The sequence below is a fragment of the Lemur catta genome, chromosome X, assembly GCF_020740605.2.
Source record: "Lemur catta isolate mLemCat1 chromosome X, mLemCat1.pri, whole genome shotgun sequence".
In the NCBI taxonomy this organism is placed as follows: Eukaryota; Metazoa; Chordata; class Mammalia; order Primates; family Lemuridae; genus Lemur; species Lemur catta.
The window spans coordinates 9,262,080-9,283,706 of record NC_059155.1 but is presented as its reverse complement, the minus strand read 5'-3'; the positions used below and the strand labels follow the sequence as shown (position 1 = coordinate 9,283,706).

General features: G+C 37.9%; 1 protein-coding gene across 1 annotated transcript in view; it reads right to left on the bottom strand.

Moving 5' to 3' along the window:
- IL1RAPL2 (interleukin 1 receptor accessory protein like 2) overlaps positions 1-21,627 on the bottom strand; it is a 1,016,789-nt gene that overhangs the window by 944,819 nt on the left and 50,343 nt on the right. The window contains exon 2 of the mRNA XM_045537537.1: positions 13,491-13,591. Within this exon, the coding sequence (XP_045393493.1) occupies positions 13,491-13,572 (82 nt within the window). The 5' untranslated portion in view covers positions 13,573-13,591. The remainder of the gene's footprint in view (positions 1-13,490; positions 13,592-21,627) is intronic.

The following is a 21,627-nucleotide window of genomic DNA, read 5'->3' as shown; positions in this document are numbered from 1 at the left end:
CCACGGCACTCTACCCCGGGAAACAGAGCGGTACTCTGCCTCAAAAAAAAAAAAAAAAGAAAAAGAAAAGAAAAGAAAGAAATTAAAAAAAAAAAAAAAAAAAAGACCGATTCCTCACCAGATTTGCCATTGCTATTGTTTTGTATTGTTTTGTCTAGCATTTTGCAATATAGGCACATAAGTTTAAATAGGGGATCCCATGGCCTATATTGCAGAAAGGGACTTCGTGTGTTCATTTACACACAATTTTCTTGAGGCTTTTTGTAATTCCAGGCCACATAGATGGTATTTTCTCTTAAGAAAAATAAAAAGAAAGTTGGCCGGGCGCGGTGGCTCACGCCTGTAATCCTAGCTCTGGGAGGCCGAGGCGGGTGGATCGCTCGAGGTCAGGAGTTCGAGACCAGCCTGAGCAAGAGTGAGACCCCCGTCTCTACTAAAAATAGAAAGAAATTATCTGGCCAACTAAAAATATATATACAAAAAAAAAAAATTAGCCGGGCATGGTGGCTCATGCCTGTAGTCCCAGCTACTAGGGAGGCTGAGGCAGTAGGATCGCTTAAGCCCAGGAGTCTGAGGTTGCTGTGAGCTAGGCTGATGCCACGGCACTCACTCTAGCCCGGGCAACAAAGTGACACTCTGTCTCAAAAAAAAAAAAAAAAAAAAAAAAAGAAAAATAAAAAGAAAGCAATTGACCTGCCTTCTTCCAGCTCACAAGTCTTACTTGCTCTCCTATGCTTGCAGTTCTTAGCTAGTTCACAGCACATGAGTCATAAATAAGCCAAGTCACTGAGCACCGAAGTGGGTGGTGTTCATACATTAAAAGCTCATTATAAACTATGAAGTCTATGTGACTGTGGGCTCTGTGGAGGAGGATAGAGTTTCATAGGCCCTGATAACACTGGTAAGTCCTCCTTGTCCAAACAGCAGAACCTGAGAGAGTAGGCAGGCTGTACTCTGGCCACAATTCCAAACTGTAATAGATGAATACTCAGTAACTCAAGATTGCTTAACAACTTCCTATCTCAAGTGTGATGCTCCTCAAATCTGCCAGGGTGCCAGCAGCAATCCATAAGCATTTATTGAATTATCTAATAAATATCTGGAGGCCAACTACTATGTACAAGGCAGTCTACTAGCTACAGAGAATTCAAAGAAACAATTTTTGTCTTCAAAATGTTCACAGTTGTGAAAAAGACAGACATACAAATAACTAAATCACAATATGACCAGTTCTAGTACAGAAGTATAAATAAAATGCTACAGGATCACACAGGAGGGACCATTAATTCTGCCTGGAAGAGGGGAGTGGGCGGAAGCAATCCAAGGAAAGCTACACAGAGAAAATGACATTTGAAATGGGCCTTCAAAGATGAGTAGTATTATCAAAAGGTAGAGAAGGTGGGAAGTAATTCACAAGTGAAGAAAAGCATAAGAGAAAAATGCTCAGAGCTGAGAACATGAACAGTTCTTTTTCAGAACGATAAATAATTCAGGATGGCTCATATGTGGAGGGGTATGTGGCCTATGAAAAGGGTACAAAAATAAGGCTGAGGAAGCCTAGGGCTGATATGGATTGTGTGCATGTGTGTATATATAAATATATATTTATACACACACATATGTATGTACCTACAAATATATAACAACACATATAAATTTATATAAAACAGCACAGTGCCTGGTATATTGTGGGCATTGAATATTTAATTATTGAATGGATAAATGAATTAAAAAATAAACTAATAAGGATCATGTATGTCACAGATTGTATACCACAAGGCATTTAAACTTTATCCTGTATGCAACAGGGAGCCAAAGGAGTTTTATTTCATAAAAAATGGTCTTGCATCTAGTAGTTGACCTATAAATGTTTATTTGATGACTGAATAAGTGCTTACGAATTGCTATATATCTATATTTAAAAGGAAGCAAACAAGGAAAAACACCATCTGCAAGTATTATGGAAAATGAGCTAAAGCAGAAAAGGGGCTGGAAGAAATGATGAAAGGCTGAACTAGGTGAGCAGCAGGTAGGAATGGGGTGGATTTGGAAGACATTTGAGAAGTAGAATTAGCAGAACCTGGTGATTACTGGATATGGAAAGTTACAAAAGATTTGAAGGTCACACCATATATTCTGGCTCAAATAGAACGATAAGACCATTTTAACCAAGATAGGGTACACAAGAAGAAGGGTGGGGAGAGATTAAAAATCTAGTTTTGAACAAGTTGAGTTCAAAGAACCTGTGGGACAGCCAAGTGAAGATGTCTAGCAGGAAAATCGTGCATGTAGCTCAGAAGAGCCATAAAGACTGAATTGCTAGAAACCTCAAAAAGTCAGGGGTTCTCATCCCTGGCTGCACATTAGAATCACCTAGGAGTTAAAACAAATACATACAGGCCGGGTGCAGTGGCTCACGCCTGTAATCCTAGCACTCTGGGAGGCCAAGGCAGGAGGATCGCTCGAGGTCAGGAGTTCGAGACCAGCCTGAGCAAGAGCGAGACATTACCCCCCGCCCCGTCTCTATTAAAAATAGAAAGAAATTATATGGACAACTAAAAAATATATATAGAAAAAATTAGCCAGGCATGGTGGTGCATGCCTGTAGTCCCAGCTACTCGGGAGGCTGAGGCAGTAGGATCGCTTAAGCCCAGGAGTTTGAAGTTGCTGTGAGCTAGGCTGATGCTACAGCACTAGCTCTATCCCGGGCAACACAGCAAGACTCTGTCTCAAAATAAACAAACAAACAAACAAATAGATACAGAAAAAAACTACTGATTCCCAGGCGCCAACCCAGCCCAAATCAATCAGTAACTCTGGGGGTGGGCCTTGCACAAGAGTATGGTTTTAAAAGCTTTCCAGGTGATTCTAATATGCAGGCACTATTGAGATTGCACCAATAAGGGTGGATAGTTAATGCCAAGAGAGTAGAAACTTGGGGAAAGTATAGAGTGGTTTGTTTAAACGTATCAAGAAGAAAATGCTAGAGAAAAGCAATTTTTAAGGCACAAGCAGAGGAAAACAAGGTAATGATGGAGACTGAAAAATAATGGCCAGAAAGATACAGACAGACCCAGGATAAAGTGGTATCATTCAAGCAAGAGAAGAGAGTGTCAAAAAGGAAGAAGTGTGTACAATAGCATCAAATGCTCAATAGTGTCTCAACATCTCAGCCTGGATTGGTTTAAAGACGAAACTAGCTGTCACCTATTAAAAAATGGGAAAGTTCTGAGTAAAGGTCAATAAAACTGTGACTCTTTTGAATACAGTTCAGCCTTGGGGAGGGCCAGATGCCCAAGAAAGAAGCAAGGATATGAAAATCAGAGTGGCTGAGGGGAGTGTCAACGGTAAAATCTGCCAACCTCATAGCTTCCCCTGCCTTCAGCCTTTGAATACTTAACTTTGAAGAACTGCTTGAAAAGTAACTAGAGCTATGTCTCACAGTCACCTTCTTGGAAAAAAAAAGAAAGATCCAGAGGTAGTTTAGCGAGAACCTAAGCAGCAGAGTAGTTCTGAAAAACTAAAGAATTGTGTGTGTGGGGGGAGCTAAGTGTTTGTGTGCAAAGATTAGACCAATCAGACTATGGTGACTATAAAAGTTGTTATTCCTTCTAATCTCAGACTCTGAAGACAGTCACAGGATGGTAAAATGCTACTTCAGAGCTATAGAAGGAATGTATTACAGTGCCACCTGCTGGTAGTGCTATGACCAGAAACAAGTTCTTTTAGTTAACAAAAAAAAAAAAAAAATCATTAATTCCCCAAAGCTGAAGATATAAGAGTACAGATAAATGAGGCTTATTCTGATTTATAATTGAGGATGATGCCTTATACTCAGTCATTTTTTTATTCAAAAGAAATTTTCAGAATTGAAAATATAGCTCTGATTGAACCTTCCTATTACAGCAAATGAAAAACATGTGAACAGAAACACTAGCCCAGGAGTACAATGTCCCACTATCGTTGCCTCCTGCCTTCTTCCACTCTAAGTCACCTTTACCAGCATTTCCTTTCTGGACTCTCAATATACTTCCTATAATTTTAAAATTGGGGAGATATCCAAGACACCATCTGTCTAGCTACTTGTTTCTGTGCAAATATGTTTCCTGCCTACTTGAATCTTATACTATCTTCCAATCAATCTGAGCTACTCAATACTCAAAAATAGCCTGCACTTTACACATCCATACTTTTGCTTCTGCTGTTGCCCCTGATCAGAATGCCATCCCTACCACTATTCCCAACCGGGTCTTCCCAAGGTCAAATGATGCCTCTCCCTTGAAGCCCTCCCTAATCACCCTTGCTCCCAGCTGGCAATGATATCTCCTTCACCTGAACTGTATCTATGACTCTTATATGACTTATTATACCTTTCATAGGAGTTGTAAACAAGCCATACTCATGGTGTAGTGAAGAGCATGGAATTTGGAACCAGTCCATTGTCTGAAACCTGGATTTGCCACTTCATGGTCAGGGAACTTCAGATAAATTCACCGTCCCTGAGCTTCAGCTTTCTCATCTGTAAAATGAGACTATGACGCCCACCCAAAAGCACAGCATGCAAGAGTGTTTAAAAGCAGGACTCTGGAGTCAGATAAATTAGGGTTCAAATCCTGGCTCTGCCACTTCCTACTTAAATATAAGTGGTCAAACTATTTAGCCACTCCAAGCCTCAGTTTCCCTATCTGTAAAACAAGAAAAGAGTAGGACCTACCTACCTCAGTGTCTTTTATGAGAAGACAATGTATGAAAAGTGTCTGGCACATAGGCGCACTCAATACATGTTAGTTTCTCCCTTCCCCCATGATTTACTGAGTTCCGTGGAGGCAAAGAGCACATTTTATTCATTTTTGAATCACCCAGAGGTGCTCAGAACAAGATATTTTATGTAGTTTGCTTGCATGTTTGCTGAATTAATAAATGCTATTTTTCTAAGACATTCCTTAGCAGAATTTTGTTTCAGGCAACCACTGTCTTATTTCTCCACAAAGCAGTAATGCCAAACACATGTCATTCATCTCAAAGGTTTAATGGGTGTCTCTTAAAACCATGTGTTTCTTGTCTGTAGCCATTTAGGATAGGATGCTTACAATACAGCACTCTTAAGTCACACCCACAGAGAGAAGCAGGGTCTGACTCTTCTTAGCCTGGGGGAAGGTCACTGAATGTCAATTCTTTTAGAGGAGAACAGTCCTGGTGCAATTCTCACAAAACATTGTGCTTCTCTATGATGGTTTCAAATAAATATATGGAAGCAAAAATAGGGCAAGAATCAGAATATGAACAAAAGTTTAAAACTGCATATTCAGTATTCCTCTGATGGACTAGGGGTGTCATGCATATTTTAAAAAATTTCTAGGTGCAAGCTTTCTCCAAGGACCAAACTACAATAGGTATTAAGGGTGTGCTTCTGCAGAGCACATATTTCGTTTAGGGCAAATTATACCTGTAGAAGTCAGCAGAGCCATAAGGGATGCACTTTAGCCTGACATGCCTACATGAGTTGGGTTATGATAGAAACTCACCTAGCAGGAATAACAGTCATTCAAAGCTTGTCTCCACTCTGGCAGATACAATATCCTTTCATTCCAAAACAACATAGTAGAAAGGAGCCCATTCACTACAGTTCTTGGCTGTTCTTGAGGATGGGCATCAAAATTAATAGAAGGCTCAATAATTCTTCCTTCTCTCTCATTCTTTAACCTTATGGACAGTAACAAATCCCACATGATACCATGCTTGGTAACTTCTGTACTTGGATGATACTACAGAGCTGGATGGGATCACCACATGAAATTGTTTTCATACTTTCCAGCTTTTATTAAATATTTTAATTAGCTTAATTATCCACACCTTTTCATTTAAAGAGACCCAGTATCATACAGGACTTCAATATTACAATCATATCAGATGTTGTTGATGTTGTATAACAGCCAAAATAATAATGACTTAGTTGGTTTTTTTTTTTTTTTGAGATAGAGTCTCACTTGTTGCCCGGGCTAGAGTGAGTGCCGTGGCGTCAGCCTAGCTCACAGCAACCTCAAACTCCTGGGCTTAAGCGATCCTCCTGCCTCAGCCTCCCGAGTGGCTGGGACTACAGGCATGCACCACCATGCCCGGCTAATTTTTTGCGTATATATATTTTTAGTTGTCCAGATAATTTCTTTCTATTTTTAGTAGAGACGGGGTCTCGCTCTTGCTCAGGCTGGTCTCGAACACCCGACCTCAAGCGATCCACCCGCCTCGGCCTCCCAGAGTGCTAGGATTACAGGCGTGAGCCACCGCGCCCGGCCAAATGACTTAGTTGTTAACTCATTATCTTCTCTGCCATTCTTTGTTACCAAACTTAATAAGCAGAGATTTTCACTATATGGATTGCCTTGCTGCCGATATCCTCTCTCTCTCTCGTTTTTCCTCTCTCTCTCTCTCTCTCTTTTTCTTTCGTTCTTTGAATCCAAGGAACATATACATCATAGCCAACCTGGGGATTTCAGTAAACAGTAAGATATTTTTCATTTGGATTTAGATTAGCAAAAATTTTTTAATTGACAATATACAGCTATTAAATGTGTAATGACAAAAGGAACTGTAATATACTGTTAGTGGAAATATAGGTTAGTACAGTGACATTGGTGGACAATTTGTCAGCATCTTTTAAATATCAAAAAACCAAAACCTCTGTCCAACATTTCCACTTTCAGGAATCTACCCTACAAAAGCATTTTTGCTCTTCTAGTGCACTAAGATCTATGTAATTTTTTATATTATTTCATGACTGCAGCCTTGAACTCCTGGGCTCAAGTGATCCTCCTCCCTCAGCCTCCCAAGTAGCTAGGACTACAGACACATGCCCAACATGCCTGGTCTATTTGAAGTTTTATTAAGCATGATACATTATTGTAATAAAAAATATTAAAACGTCCAGGCGTGGTGGCTCACGCCTGTAATCCTAGCACTCTGGGAGGCCGAGGTGGGTGGATCGTTTGAGCTCAGGAGTTCGAGACCAGCCTGAGCAAGAGCGAGACCCCATCTCTACTAAAAATAGAAAGAAATTATATGGACAACTAAAAATATATATACGCAAAAAATTAGCCGGGCATGGTGGCTCATGCCTGTAGTCCCAGCTACTCGGGAGGCTGAGGCAGGAGGATCGCTTGAGCCCAGGAGTTTGAGGTTGCTGTGAGCTAGGCTGACGCCATGGCACTCACTCTAGCCGGGCAACAGAGTGAGACTCTGTCTCAAAAAAAAAAAAAAAAAAAAAATTAAAACAACCCAACTCCGTAATTTTCAAGATACAGCATGTGAAAAAATAAAACGAAGGACCAAAATTGTAAATAGTTATTTTTACTACATTTTGTGTATAAAACAAGTGAAAATAAAAATAAATAATTGATTTGTGCAAAACAAAATGGAAGGAAATATCAGAAACTGATACAACTACAGCGTGTGTCAGACCAGGAGAAAGGGACAGGCACAGTGATGAGAGTTCTTTGATTTAATATTTTTCTACAATTTTGAATTTCCAATAATGTTTTTATGTATTCAAATATAAAATTTAATCACAAAGGATAAAAAAGCAAATTATATGGAAACAGATACAAATTAACTTATTTATATATTGAATTAATAGCATAACCACAGAGAAAAATAAAATCATTCAAGCAACTTTTGAATACATCACTGAATGTACTGCTTTAGTGGGATGAATTCTAAGGACGAAAAGATTAGCAAAATACCTTGTACTTTAGTAGATTTGTTGTTGGTAGTGGTTTTGGTATAGTTGTTCTGAAACCATTTTGTATAACTTATAGGATAAAACAATTAAGTAAATATATTGATGTTGATGTGAATAAGGGTTCTCACTGTAGGGAAAGGAGATACAAAGATGGAATAGAGAAAGGTGAGGAAGAACCCTATGATGTTGGATTTGAATTGGAAGTATCTGAATGAAATCACAATTTTTTAAAATAATGATTTGTAAATACCATTTTCCACTAAAAGGAATCAGGGCCAAAGTAACCCTAGCACTTCTTTATGACAGAAAGCAAGGAAGTACTCAAAGTATGATGGGTTAACAAAGGGTAACAGAATAACTTCCACTTCAAGCTATGATGAAATAACTTAAACTAGCTCTCTCACAGTAAGCAACAACGAAAGTAGGCAAAATACATAAAGCAACTGTTTTCAGGCAGCATAAGACTGTGATCTCAGAAAAAAGGGAAACTCATGAAATTAGCCCCACAGCCTAATCCAGCTCTCCACCTGGGGACAATTTTCCAATATGGAACGGTGAGCTAGAGTCCTAAGAGCTCAGTGGTGCCATTAAGCTGAAGCTACAGAGATCAGAGTTCAGAGCAGCTAAAATAGCTGGGACCTCCAGCAAAAGGAGAGAGCTTCACAGAGGTGAGCCCAGGAAAACTGTGCGGGGGTTCCCCACGAGTTCTTGACTGAGGACTGGACTGAACATGCTGAGGGAAAGACTACCAAAGGCTCATCATCAGGGAGTGGCCACTACACGGTTAATAATGCAACAGTGATATTAAAGGATAATCAGTGCTAGGGAATACCTTGTTAACACCTGGGCATCCAGCTAAAACTCTAGAAAGGTCCTGTCTTAGGAGAAAGGAACATGCCATAAAATAAGGCCTATGCTAGACTGACCCTCCCTAACAAAACCTAAAACCATAACTTGCTTAGCCATTCCCTGATCCCAAAGAGATTAAGTATTTTGAACAAGGGAGTTTTGATTTATTTTCCCTCTCCCTCAGCTCCACCACAGGACTAGTGGAATGCTGCACATATGGTAAGAGTTCAATAAACTATGCCTGGCCATGTAAAATTCAATGATAAGAACCCTAAAGTTATTTCTTCTTCAACAGTGTGTTTCATTCAGCTCAATTCTGGCCACAAGGTCTTTCTAATATTTCTCATCCTTGTCTACTCCTTACTTGCTCTAAATTTTGTCATATACTCCAAACTTTGTCCTATACCACTTCCAGTGACCTAGCCACCCTCCAGTACCACTTTCCCATCCTTCAAAGATGCAGTTTCCTCCAGAGAAGTTGCCCCAATTAAAGAGATAAAAGAACCAAGTGTCAGATTATCCCTTTCAATTAAAGAATAGATCATGGGGAAGTATTTTCCTCCTTGATCCTAGCTCATTAGAATAAATTTAGGAGATGAAGTTTCAATAGCACCCTGTTGATCTTCTAACTTCTTATGTAGCACTCTTACACTCCACAGCTAAAGGGCACAGTATGAATATCCTCAGAGCAACATTACTTCCAACCAGCATTTTAAAATAAAACATTGTATGGTCTCTTTTGAAGAATTCGAAACATAATTCATTTTGTTTTTAATTATATAGTAATCAATTTCACAAGGGAAGTTATGTTGTTTACACTTGGCAATGCTTTGAGAGACTCTTTCTAGCTTTTGCCAGAAATGTAAGCTCACATAATATCTACTTTTCCCTTAATGGTCATCCTCAGTTATCTAACTGGAAATCCTAAAACCAAAGTATTTCTAGTGAAAACAAACTGCTACCCCCTCATCAACAATCAGAAAATTCCATAATTCTATTATATAAACCAAAGCCTCAAAATAAAGCCCTTCTGTTATTACATGGAATTGAATGGTTCTATTCAAGTCCACTCAAAACATATTTCTAAGCACCCACTGTGTGCTAGCAGGTCTTCACATCCTCCTTACCACTAGAACTACACTGTTCTAGCTAAGATATTTTGGTAGCTCTGCAATTTTTCTCCCAATACCATTTCACTGAGAAGTTGTTTTGCTATGGTCATCCTCCAGATGAACTAACTGCAAGTTGACCCAATTGGGGTTCAAAATTAAACACACCCTGTCATCAAACTCATGCCTTCTCCTCTGATATAGACATCTAGCCTGGGAGAGCTGAATGCCAACAACTGCATAACACAGCTCACATTTTTGTGTAGCAGCAGCAAAAGCCAAAGGAAAGCTAAAGGAACAATTTAATGCCCCAAATAATAAAGTCTGTGCATATTCTGGAGACATAGTTTTTCAGGTTAAAAAAAATAGATAAATAACATTTAGGAATAACATTAATCAGGTGTTGGGCAGATGGGAGGGGGGAGGGGATGGGTGTATACATACATAATGAGTGCGATGCACACTGTCTAGCAGATGGACACGCTTGAAGCTCTGACTGGAGTGGGGGGGGCAATATATGTAACCTAAACTTTTGTACCCCCATAATATGCTGAAATAAAAAAAGAAATCCAAAAAAAAAGGCTAAATAGATCTTGAGTGACCTCTTCTTAAGGGAGAGTAATTTCTCCCACCCATCCTATTAAAAATTAGTTGTAAGTACATGTGTCCTCTACTGGGAAAAGAAATGGGCATTTCTGTCATTGACCTTTATCAAAATATTAGCCAATTTCCTGCCATAAAGAATGACACCTTTAAGGAAAGTGAATCAATTGTTCATAGAGTAGGCTTTCTAAATGACCTTATCTATACAGTCTTAACTTTAGAAAATGTGAATACTGGAAGATATGAATATTCTGTAAAGAAAACAAAAAAAATCACACTTGGCTAATCAGCTACTGTTCTTAAAATTAAATGTTGTGCATTTTAGTTATGTTCTAATACACGCAAGCCCTAGATGCAGTCTCAGTGACACCTTTGCTATTTCCTGAGCCAGGGTGATGCTTGGGCTTCCCAGGGTGAATGGGGCATTACATGGAAACATAGCCTGTGCTGGTGCTTCTAAAATGTGTACACCACTCAAAACCAGGAGTTTTGCTGCATTATGTGCCCAGAGTAGACTGAAATAAACCCCCCAAAACAGAAACCTAACTTGCATCTGTTATTAAGTTCGTTTCCTTGTTTGACAAGTGCAGAAGATGAAACTTCCATCCCTTGCTCCTCTTTCTTGTGCATAAGGAGGCCATTGGCAACTGTAGTTGTAGGGATGTCAGTGAAAGGGATCCCTGTCTACAGTGAACTGCACAGAAATCATTGTAACTGGCTTGACATCTGGCACTAAACAGTCATAAGTGTTAATGGATAAAGGGCACAATCATTCTTCATTTTTTGACTTGGGGGAAGGGAAGCAGGGAGAAAAATAAAAGCTCTGCGTTCCATCAGTGATTCCGTGAAGAGCAACCATGCAAGCTTGAACCCGAATCTCTTTAATTGGCAACAGGTAAAGGACCTCACAAGCTGCACGAGGCAAAAATGTGTACTATAGATTTGTCAAAGCATTTTTTAATATTCTTCAAAAGATAAGACAACTCAAATAGGACTATTATAATGAAAGTGCAAATAATTCTATTTTCTACTTAAAATAATAATATTAACAGAGGTGTAGGGCTAGAGAGGGGGTTATGATAGGGGTAGCTAAACAAAAGGGAAAAGTGAAAAGAACCGCTCTAAAGTACCCCCATTTTCATCATCTATAAGCAACTTAATATGTCTTTTATTCATACCATGCCCGATTTTTTTTGTATTATGAAATATTAAACAAACATACAAACAAAAATGACACACATAGACAAGCACAAACTAAACAACCTATTAGTCTTTTCTGCCTACTCCATTTATACCATAAACAGAAGCAGGAAAGCATAAAGGAAAGAACCAACTGTGGATTGAAACCATCAACACTGGCCAGACCTGTAGGAAAAGTTTTGTTTCAAAATTACAATTGCTATTGTAGACGGCGAAGGCAAGACTGAAACCATTCAAACACTTTGACTCTAATGGAAATAACTTTTTGGGTAATTGTTTCTTCAATAAAGCTGACTGCAGATATGATACCATTTGTCCATACTAAGTAGACAAAGCTAGGAACCCCTAGCAAGCCACAAATAGCCTCACACTTGACAAGTAAAAATAAAGGGGCTACACATGAAAAAGTTGATTTTAATAGCACCTGTGTATCATTGATAACCTTCTCTCTCGATATATATAAAAATATAAATATATATACACACATTTTTAACATCCATTTTCCTCATAAATAATAAGGAAACCAAGATAGAACATATGGTAGCAACTTGTTTTTGTTTTGTTTTTAGTTTGGACTTTACTTGAATTAAGCTACCATAATATAGTTGGCTTTTTAAACCCTTGATTCTATTTTTTTCCTTTCAGATTCTGTTCCAGACATTATGACATAACCAAGTGAGGAAAGAATCTGGTCCAACAGGTTACATTTGCTAGTAAGTAATCTCTCCAAATACTTTATTTCAGCAACAATCAATCTACACCAAGATTGAAAATGAAAATGTGACTTCAAAGTTTAAGACAAGGAAAGGCATCCATGAATGATATGCCAAGTTGAAGAGATGATAGGTAAAATGTTACACACAAATAGAGTTGAGAGTCAAAATATACAAAAGTGATTTAAATATATACATGAGCGTATACTATGAGAAAAAGCCAATATATTGCCCTACCTTTATCATTCTAGAATCCTTTGGACTTCAGCAGTCTCAATCTATTTTATAGTCTGTGACCCACTATTGGAAAAATTTATTAATGTATTATCAATTGAACAAAATTATTTGTTAGCTATTTTAATTAGCAAGTATTCTCACCTCAGAAAACAAACATTAACCAAACTCCAAGCCCCACCCAGAATTTATTGCTTTGAAAAGCAAGCATGAACTTTATTGCCTGGATTTGATACTTAATGAGAAAGTAAAGCACATACATTTAATTCTGGGAAATAACTGGATTAAAAGCCAGTAGAAAGCCCCAGTGTAATCTTTTGTTTCCATATAGTAATATATTCCTCAGTGTCTTACTGGAATGATTACAGACAGAAAATCAATTCTTTAAATCTCATGCATAGTTTGTAATTATAGCTAGAATGTATAATCAAAACTGAAAGACATATATGTCCAAGTGTTATTAAACAATGATTAAGCTTTGATTGGAATATCTACTGGCTACAGCTAATCTGTTAGTACAATCATGGCTGCCTGCCAGACCACCATGTTCTAGGAATAGATATTTCTTCTCAAAAAATTCCTCTTCAGGCAATTAGCTAATATTTCTGAATTTGTAGGCTTTAAACCTCTGCCTGTTAGAGATTCCATACCAATATGAGGAAATAAAGCTCATTGATATTTGTCAAAAGCTTTCATTTAAATTGCAAAACTACACACTCAATTAGGAGGCAAAGAATATATATTTTTAAAGGTTTCCTATCTTCTCATTTAAGTTTGTTCCTAGGCATTTATTCACTAGCAAATGTAACCAACTTTAAGTAGGCTCTTAACATTTCATTGTGCACTAAGAGTATACTGGTCATTGAAGTTCAACAAAATTCCACTGGTTTCCCAACACTTTTTCAGTGGTAGAGTAAAACCTCGTTTTTATTTTGGCTACTTTCCAACACAGCTGTAACACAAGTGCATCTGTTTAAAGATGCACTCTGGATGTTTATAAAAACCACACATTTTTGACCAAATAGTGACAAGTTGCCAGCAACTTACCAGAATTTCTCTTTGACACCATCTTCAAATTTGTGCTGACTACAGAACAGACCACAAGGGCCAAAAGAAATGGCAGCTTCATCGTTCACTTTCCTTGGCAGCTGAAATGTCAAAAAAGGATATGAAGTTGGAACCACAGATCTTGGCCAGAACAAAACAACAGCTGTAATTTTACATTTCTCAAAAATCCATTACAGAAATAATGGCAATCTGGTGACTTCTGGCTTTATTTTTGTGCAAATGTAAGAAAACAGGAAAGTTCACAGTTAAATCATGTCAGAGATTTCCACTGGATTTAGGGTAAAATCTGATGAACTCCTTCCATGATACTTTCCAGGGCCTGTAGGTGGGGCTCTTAGGTACCTCTTCTACCTTATGTCACAAAGTTCTTGTTGGCTATGCTCAAGCCACTATGGTTGTTTTATGTGTCCCTGAAAAGTACCATCATTTTTTTCCCACTGCCTTTGCACAGTGTCTTCCTCCTGAAATAATCCTTTACACTCTTCACATAGATTTTATTTTTTGTTTGTTTCTTTGTTTTTTGGTGTGTGTGTGTGTGTGTGTGTGTGTGTGTTTTAACATCCTACATATCTCAGGCCTTTCCCTACTACCTGATCTTAACTCCATCATTCTCTAGCTCACCACTTTGTTGATTTTATTTGTAAGACTGATCAGCACTTAACAGTTATTTTGTTTATTTATGTGCCAGGAAGGAAGAGTTTTTACTCAACTTTGACATTGACATTTTAAAATGAACAGTACTGAGTCTTAAACAATTGGAATGAAAATATTCCAAAACCAAAAATAACTGAAAGAAGTATGAAATTGGAGTGAGATATTATTAAAGTCTCCCTAATTCCATAACCACCAGTAGGCATTTGAGGAACAAAACCAATCTGCTAAGTTTTTGTCCCCATTAAGACTTTTCAGTAAATTGGTTACCTACATAGTGGCTCATCTAGGATTCTTTAAAAATCAGAATGTAAATGCCACAGAGGTACAGCAGGCTAAAGATAAACCCAAGATATAAAAGTGGCAAACCACATGTTAGGAATAAATGTACATCAAATCTTAGTTTAAAAAAAATGAAAATGGCTAAGGTAACTTTGAGGTGAAACTATAGCAATCCCTAAAATAATGAATGGAAGAAAACCTGAGTGGAAAGGCGAACACATCCTCTGGATAACATTTAAAGATCCAGAATTATATATGATGATATCTTTTTTTTTAAATGGGGTTGTACCTAATAGTGCAGAACCTTAACCAGAATTTAAGAGTAACAAATATATCAAGTCCTGGGTAGGATCCTCTTTTCCCAGAATTGACCTCAAAGGTCCACCTAATATCCTAAATTCAGAAAACTCCCAGAGTTTGGTGTCTGAGGCCACCAGCTCAGTGAACTAATGCAGCTAATTTCTTATCACCCTACTCCCACCACATCAATAAACAAAGAGGTCTGGGAAGGAGGAGAAGGTCACCTTTTGGTAAAGGAAGACAGGCTTTTCCTTTCCCAGTTGACCATATACTTACCATCAGACATCCTGGACTCCTCCCTGCACCACTGAGGCAGGGATAAAGAACCCTGGGGAGACGGTGTGTTGGAGATTGCCAGATGACAATGGGGGAGGGACTAATTCTCACCTACTCCCAACATACAGAAAATTTCTGGGTCCTAAGAGGCATGGAAGATGGATTTGGCATATGCCCGAAGTTCCAAGTTGGACTAGGTAAATAGATGATTCTTGCCAGAGGCTTTGCAACATGAGCCAAGATGAATGCATGTGAGAGGAAAGTGATATGACGGCACCAGCTGAAGGTCTGACAGAGGATGTAATCAGATCTTATAAGGGATTTCCACTGCCACAGGAGATGCTTGGGAAAGCCTCTCATCAGCAGGCTGTTATACAGCTACCTGTTTATATAGTGCCCATAGACAGCTAGAAGAGCAATTATGACCAACTAAGGAGAAGGCACAAACAGTCACAAATATCTGTCTTTTCTCTCTCCCTCTTCCCCAGCCACTCCTCTTTCAAGGCAACACCAAAAAAAGTACGAAGGAAAAGGGAAGAAGAAGGAGAGATATATAAAAGCACAATGAAGCCCCCAAACTCCTAGCCACTAGAGCCATTATGTCCTCTCTGAGGAAAAAGGAAGAGACACTATTTGAATCAGATAGGAGCTTGAAGTGAGTAAGACAAATGCTTTAAAATCAAAATGAGACTCTTCTAATATGGGAAAGCAGCTGAAAAATTATAGAATCGATTGAAATGTTTATCATTGTCCCTGTCTCCCAGTGAAAAAAGGTAAGTACAATAGAGCAAGGTGCAATTAGTGGGAAAAATCATACCATTTCAAGTTTATTCTCAACTGAGTTGAAACCCTTTAGTGAATCAGTTAAACTTATTAGCTTGATTCTCTTTGCCCACTCCCTGCCCACTAGAATGTAAGCTTCACGAGGGCAGCCACTTAGTCATTAACTCTTGTATCCTCAGCACCTAACATAGAGCCAGACACATAATTGGTGATTAATAAATATTTTAACAAATAAAAGTACAAGACCTATGTAGATAACATCATATCAAGTGTTCAAGTAATACAAGTGAGTGGAAGCTTTTCAGTGTTTTCTTTTTGTCCTTTCTTTTCTCTTTTTCTTTTTTTTTTTTAGGTTACTCATTTGTTGGAAATAGAACATCTCTGGTCTAATATGGGATTATTCAAATCTGCAATGTGCCCTACCTATCTCCTGCTGTCATGAACACTGTTGGTGCCCTACCCATGTCCTCTTGGCCCATCCTAAAAGTCATCTGCAGAAGTCTTCCTATATTTCTCTGCCAGAGGTACTTCTGTCTGCAAAAGCAGCTTAACAAGCATAGGAAGCAGACTGGAACTGCCAGGTCGTTAAAACCCCAGTGAAATAATTCTCAATCAATGGTGGGGGTTGAGGAATGAATAACCCAGCTTCCCCAACCTATGGTATGTTCCAGGAGGATTGAGTGGCAACCTGCTCATTAACACACCCTTTATTTACTTTTCCTCCCTTCCAGTCTGCCTTTGTCACTTCCTTGCTGTACTTCCGGGATCATCTCCCAAATAAACTACCTACATCCAAATCCTTATCTCAGGGTCCACTTTTGGGAGAACCCAAACCAAGACTCTGAAAATACCATTAAGTATTCCACACAACTCTTTGTTTTCCATATACCTTATTTGTCAAATTTCTAGCTCAGAATATTATACAGGCTCTGGATTTTCAAAGGCAGGCTTATTATTCAAAATTTTCTTGAATTGCATGCCCACTCTAGCTCCCCAGCCTTGTCTCCCCATTTAGAACTGTTACCACCCCAGTGAATTTGTTAAGAACATTGGCCCATCTCTGCTTTAACTCTTGCTGCTGTATTCCCCCAGTTAACAACTTCACAGTGCTGGTTAGATTTTAGGAGTCTGTTGTGCTCTTCTTACCCCAAACCTATCCTACCTATGATTGTACCTTCACTATTTCTGTCTGAAAGCAGTTTGTAGAGACTGTAACTTGCCAGGACAGAATATTATTTTTAGGATTCTGATATTTTATAAATGGTGGTGAAACAAAAAAGATGATTTGAGAAAGCCCTTTCAAAACTTTGTTTATCCAGTGGTTACTATAAGAACATCTTCACTGAAAACAAGAATTATATCTTTTAACTGATATTCAGAGATATTAAGTATAGAAAATAACTGACCCAGAAATATTTCCACTTCCCTATTTAATTGGCCCCTCCCTAATTCTTTGTGAAATCAAATACTTAATGTTTGACTTGGGCTAGTGAAATCGTCATTGGAATTGAATTAAGTTAACCACATAATTATTTCATATACTCCTCTCTTCCTGTCTGTTAAAATTAGTGGAGATTAGAAAAACTGGCCATATGAAGTTTTGAAGTCCATATATTTTCCAATCCTGTCCACAGGAGAGTCAATTAATTCAATAAACTTTGCTGAACTATTATGTTTTATGATGACAATAATTATAATTTGAGCATTTTATATGGGCAAACAGTGCTAAACTGTTATATGGCATTTTACCCTCTCAAGAATTTTATAAGGTGTTATTATTCCCATTTTACTCTTCAGGAAAATGACACTTGTGATTTATCCAAGGTCATGACATTAATAAATTACAGGAAAAGGATCTGAATTTAGGTCTGTGTGACTACAAAGACCAATCTCTTAACCACTACTGAACTCTTTTTACCCTAGAAGTTAGACGCTACGGGAGTCATAAACCATGTCTAATATTATAAAACGTGGCTCCTTGTCTTCAAGGAGCTATAACCTCACCGCGGAGATACACGCATACTAGAGTACTTTGTCAAGTGTAGACAGTGAAGAACAACCTATGTATGTTAAGTGATAAGGGAATATAGAGTAAGAGAAGTGTTTTGTAGCATGTTCAATAGGTGATTCAGATTTCCCATTGAAAGTGAAAATCTGCCAAACTGCCAATTCAAACAGTCAAAAAGAAAGGCCAGTGTAATCAATCTCCTAGCAGTATTTATCTGCAACAGCAGTCTGCTTGAAATATCATCATTGATCAAGGAGTGTCTCAGTACTGTGACCACTGGGCTCCCAACATACGGTTCTACACATCTGTTTAAATACTAAAAGTGGCAGAAGCAGCTAAAGTTACCCTTGGAAATCTGATACTGAAATTTAGGTTTATTGCATTATAACTTTTTCCTCCTGGTGATTTTACAACCAACTTACTGTTGTGTGAAGAAAGTGTACAGGAGCATGCATAATACCTACTATGATGGCAATTATGTTGCTATTTAATTATTTCAAAATTACTTTTTTCCCCAAAAAAGAATCTTCCCCCCTACCATGGTTATAAATATGCAATAGTTCTTATTCCAGAAGTTGATATTCCCCTGAGAGCTTTGTGTTTACTGATTCCCTAGGGTTAATATAAAAAAATTCCAAAAGGCCTCAAGAGGAATTCTAAAGAATGAAGATGCTAGATAGTGCTTAATGAAGGCATTAGTATTCCTCTCCTTGGAGTACCAAATCCTGATATGAACAATGCCATCTTGAAGAGAGAGTTTTTAAAAATGTAATTGAACTAAATCTTTTGACAGATAATTGTAATGATAATGATATGGTCGAATGACTTTCAAGTATAGTTTGCAAATTATCTTCTCCACTTTACTCCCTTCTTCCCTCAAAGTACCAGGTATGTCAGGTTCCTGGTTCATGCTAATTTTTTTACAATATCTATACAGCAAACTCTTGCCTCTAGAAACCAAAACAAGTTTAAATTATGGATGTACTTGGACACAATAGACCCAACTAAAAATATCAGCTAGTTACAAAGAACATCCAATTAAATGTCATTTATTACATCCTTGCCATCAGAGAAAATTTTAGTGTCTTTACAATGTTTTCACATATGTGTATATATGTAACACACATGTACATATACACACATACACAGAGGCAGTTCTGCAGTCAACACATATTTGTCTCAATCTCTTATATGTTCTAATTCTACAGTCATCTACAATGAAGTCTGGTATTCACACAGAGATGGCCCTGAGGTCCTATGAGATCTTCAATCAAAAAACAAAGATGAAATAATTTTAACAAGATTCTGTTTACTAAGGAGAAAAAGTTGGCTGTCAATTAGACTCAGCTCTGAAAAGGACTTCAATAGTTATCTAGTCCAACTTTCAACCAATCAAGAAAATTTTTTACAGTATCCCTATATCTAGTGTGTCCTCAAGTACTTCCTATCATTTGAAAACAACTGCATAAAGTAGCAGCTGGCTCTGTTATTAATATTAGCTCTGTTAGAAATGGAGATAGAAAGAGACATAGAGACTGAAACCAACGGTACAGAATTAGGAAAACAGAGAGGTAGCAAAAGATGGAAAGAGAGAAATGGATAGGACACAGACGGAGAGGAAACAATATACATACAGAGGAGAAACAGAAAGAAAAAACATGAAGGAGTGAGAGGAAAAGACAGAAATGAAGGTACAAAAAGTTGACACAGTGAGAAAGCAGGAAATGAGATAAGAGGAATAATGAGAAAGGAACTGCTGAGAGATAGCAGAAGGGACCATCTCTTGAGAGCATCAAAAAAGAAGCAAAAATAGACAGGGGCGAGGGGCGGGGGGGCGGGGGGGAGGGAGGGATTGATATAAGTAACTATATGGTTTCTTTCCTCTGTAATGATTAGAGCTCCCAGTTTTGGGCTTCATGAGTAGTACCAAAAAATGAACATTTCATTTCACAGCCTCCCTTGCAACCGGACTGAGTTCTGACCATTAAGATATAACCATTAAGATATAATCCATGTTATGTGTGACATGGATTAGTCTTTTTCAGGGTTGTTCCAGTCAGAAAACCTAGAAGTAGTGGGTACAAGGTCTTATAAGCTGTTTAGACAAAAACTATTCAATTGTTATTCATGTCCTTCATCAGTAAAATTGTTTGATAATATTCTTCTCAAAATGTAAGGTACACTTTCATACGTTACAAATGTAATATAGTACACATTCACACACTGTTTATGAAATTATAAATTAGTATAGCATTGTGGAAGGTAATTTGACAGTACCTAGCAAAACTTAGGAATGCAGGAATTTCTTTTCCAGAAATCTATACTACAGAAATCTAAATGTATATGCATAGAAATATACACATGTAAAAGGATTGTCAATGCAGTAAATGGTATGATATTGAAAATCTGGGAACAAACTAAACACCTTTTCATGGGAAGGTTGTGATACATCCATACCATGGAATATTGTACAGCCATTAAAGAGACTGAGATAAAGAGCTATGTACAGACATGGGGAGCTCTACAACATATTAATATATGAAAATCAAATATGATCCAATATATAATAGAAAAATCTATACATCTGTGCATGCATGTGTGTGTGTATGTGGACATTAATAGAAAAAGATTTGGAATTTTAACACTAACTCTTTGGGAGGGGAGTAGATAAAATCCAAAATTATGGGGCATATTTTACTTTTTACTCAAATATAGTCATGGTGTTAATTAATTCTGTTCTCAAAATATTTATAGCTCTTTGCCTTCAGTCACATGATACAGTTGCACGTCTGGCCCCAGTGTGATTGATGAGGCCATGCAACTGGTTCTGGCCAATTACTTGTGAGCAAAATTCATTGCTCACAGTTGTGTGTCACTTCCAGGCCAGAGCATTTATTTGTCAATGTGTTAGCTTTCACAGCTGTCTTTACCTCTGCCACAGTGACTGGTAATATTTAAGATGGTGGTTGCTCCATCACCCTGGGTCACAGAATGAAGAGTCACAGAGCAGAGCTTCTAGCCAACATGTTACATAAGTGAGAAATAAAACTTGCTGTTACACACAACTAAGATTTGGAGATTACTCCAACAACATTATCTAAATTATCCTGAGTGATACAATTGAAATGTTTAAATTTTACCTTGACATAAATATTATACTTCCTGGGTATATTACAAAATTAATATAATGCCCAGAACAATACACAGTATCCTCTACACAGAGAATACAAAATGCAATGAGACTATTATGTGCCAAGATATAATTGTTAAATGTAACTATGTGAAGGGCAGAGACTATGCTTTTTTTTTTTCTTTTTTTTGCATCCCTAGCACCACTGATTAGAAAACAGCAGGTACACAATCCATTCCTCTTCTTCTTGTTTTTTTCCAGACAGGGTCTTGCTCTGTCTCCCATGGCAGAATGCAGTGGCATCATCATAGCTCACTGCAACCTCAAACTCCTGGGCTTAAGCGATCCTCCTGCCTCAGCCTCCTAAGTAGCTGGGAGTACAGGTGTACACCACCATGCCTAGCTAATTTTTCTATTTTTGGTAGAGATAGGGTCTCACTCGTGCTCAGGCTGGTCTTGAATTCCTGGCCTCAAGCAATCCTCTCACCTCAGCCTCCTAAAGTCCTAGGATAACAGGCATGAGCTACTACACCTGGCCTCATTCTTTTTAAAGGTTGAATGAATTAAGTAATTTTTACCCTAAACCTATAGTTTTATATTAATCCCTATGAAATATCATCATATTAGTTTTAGTCTATTAATCCAAATCATCAAAACCAATACAAATCATAAGACTTTCATTCATT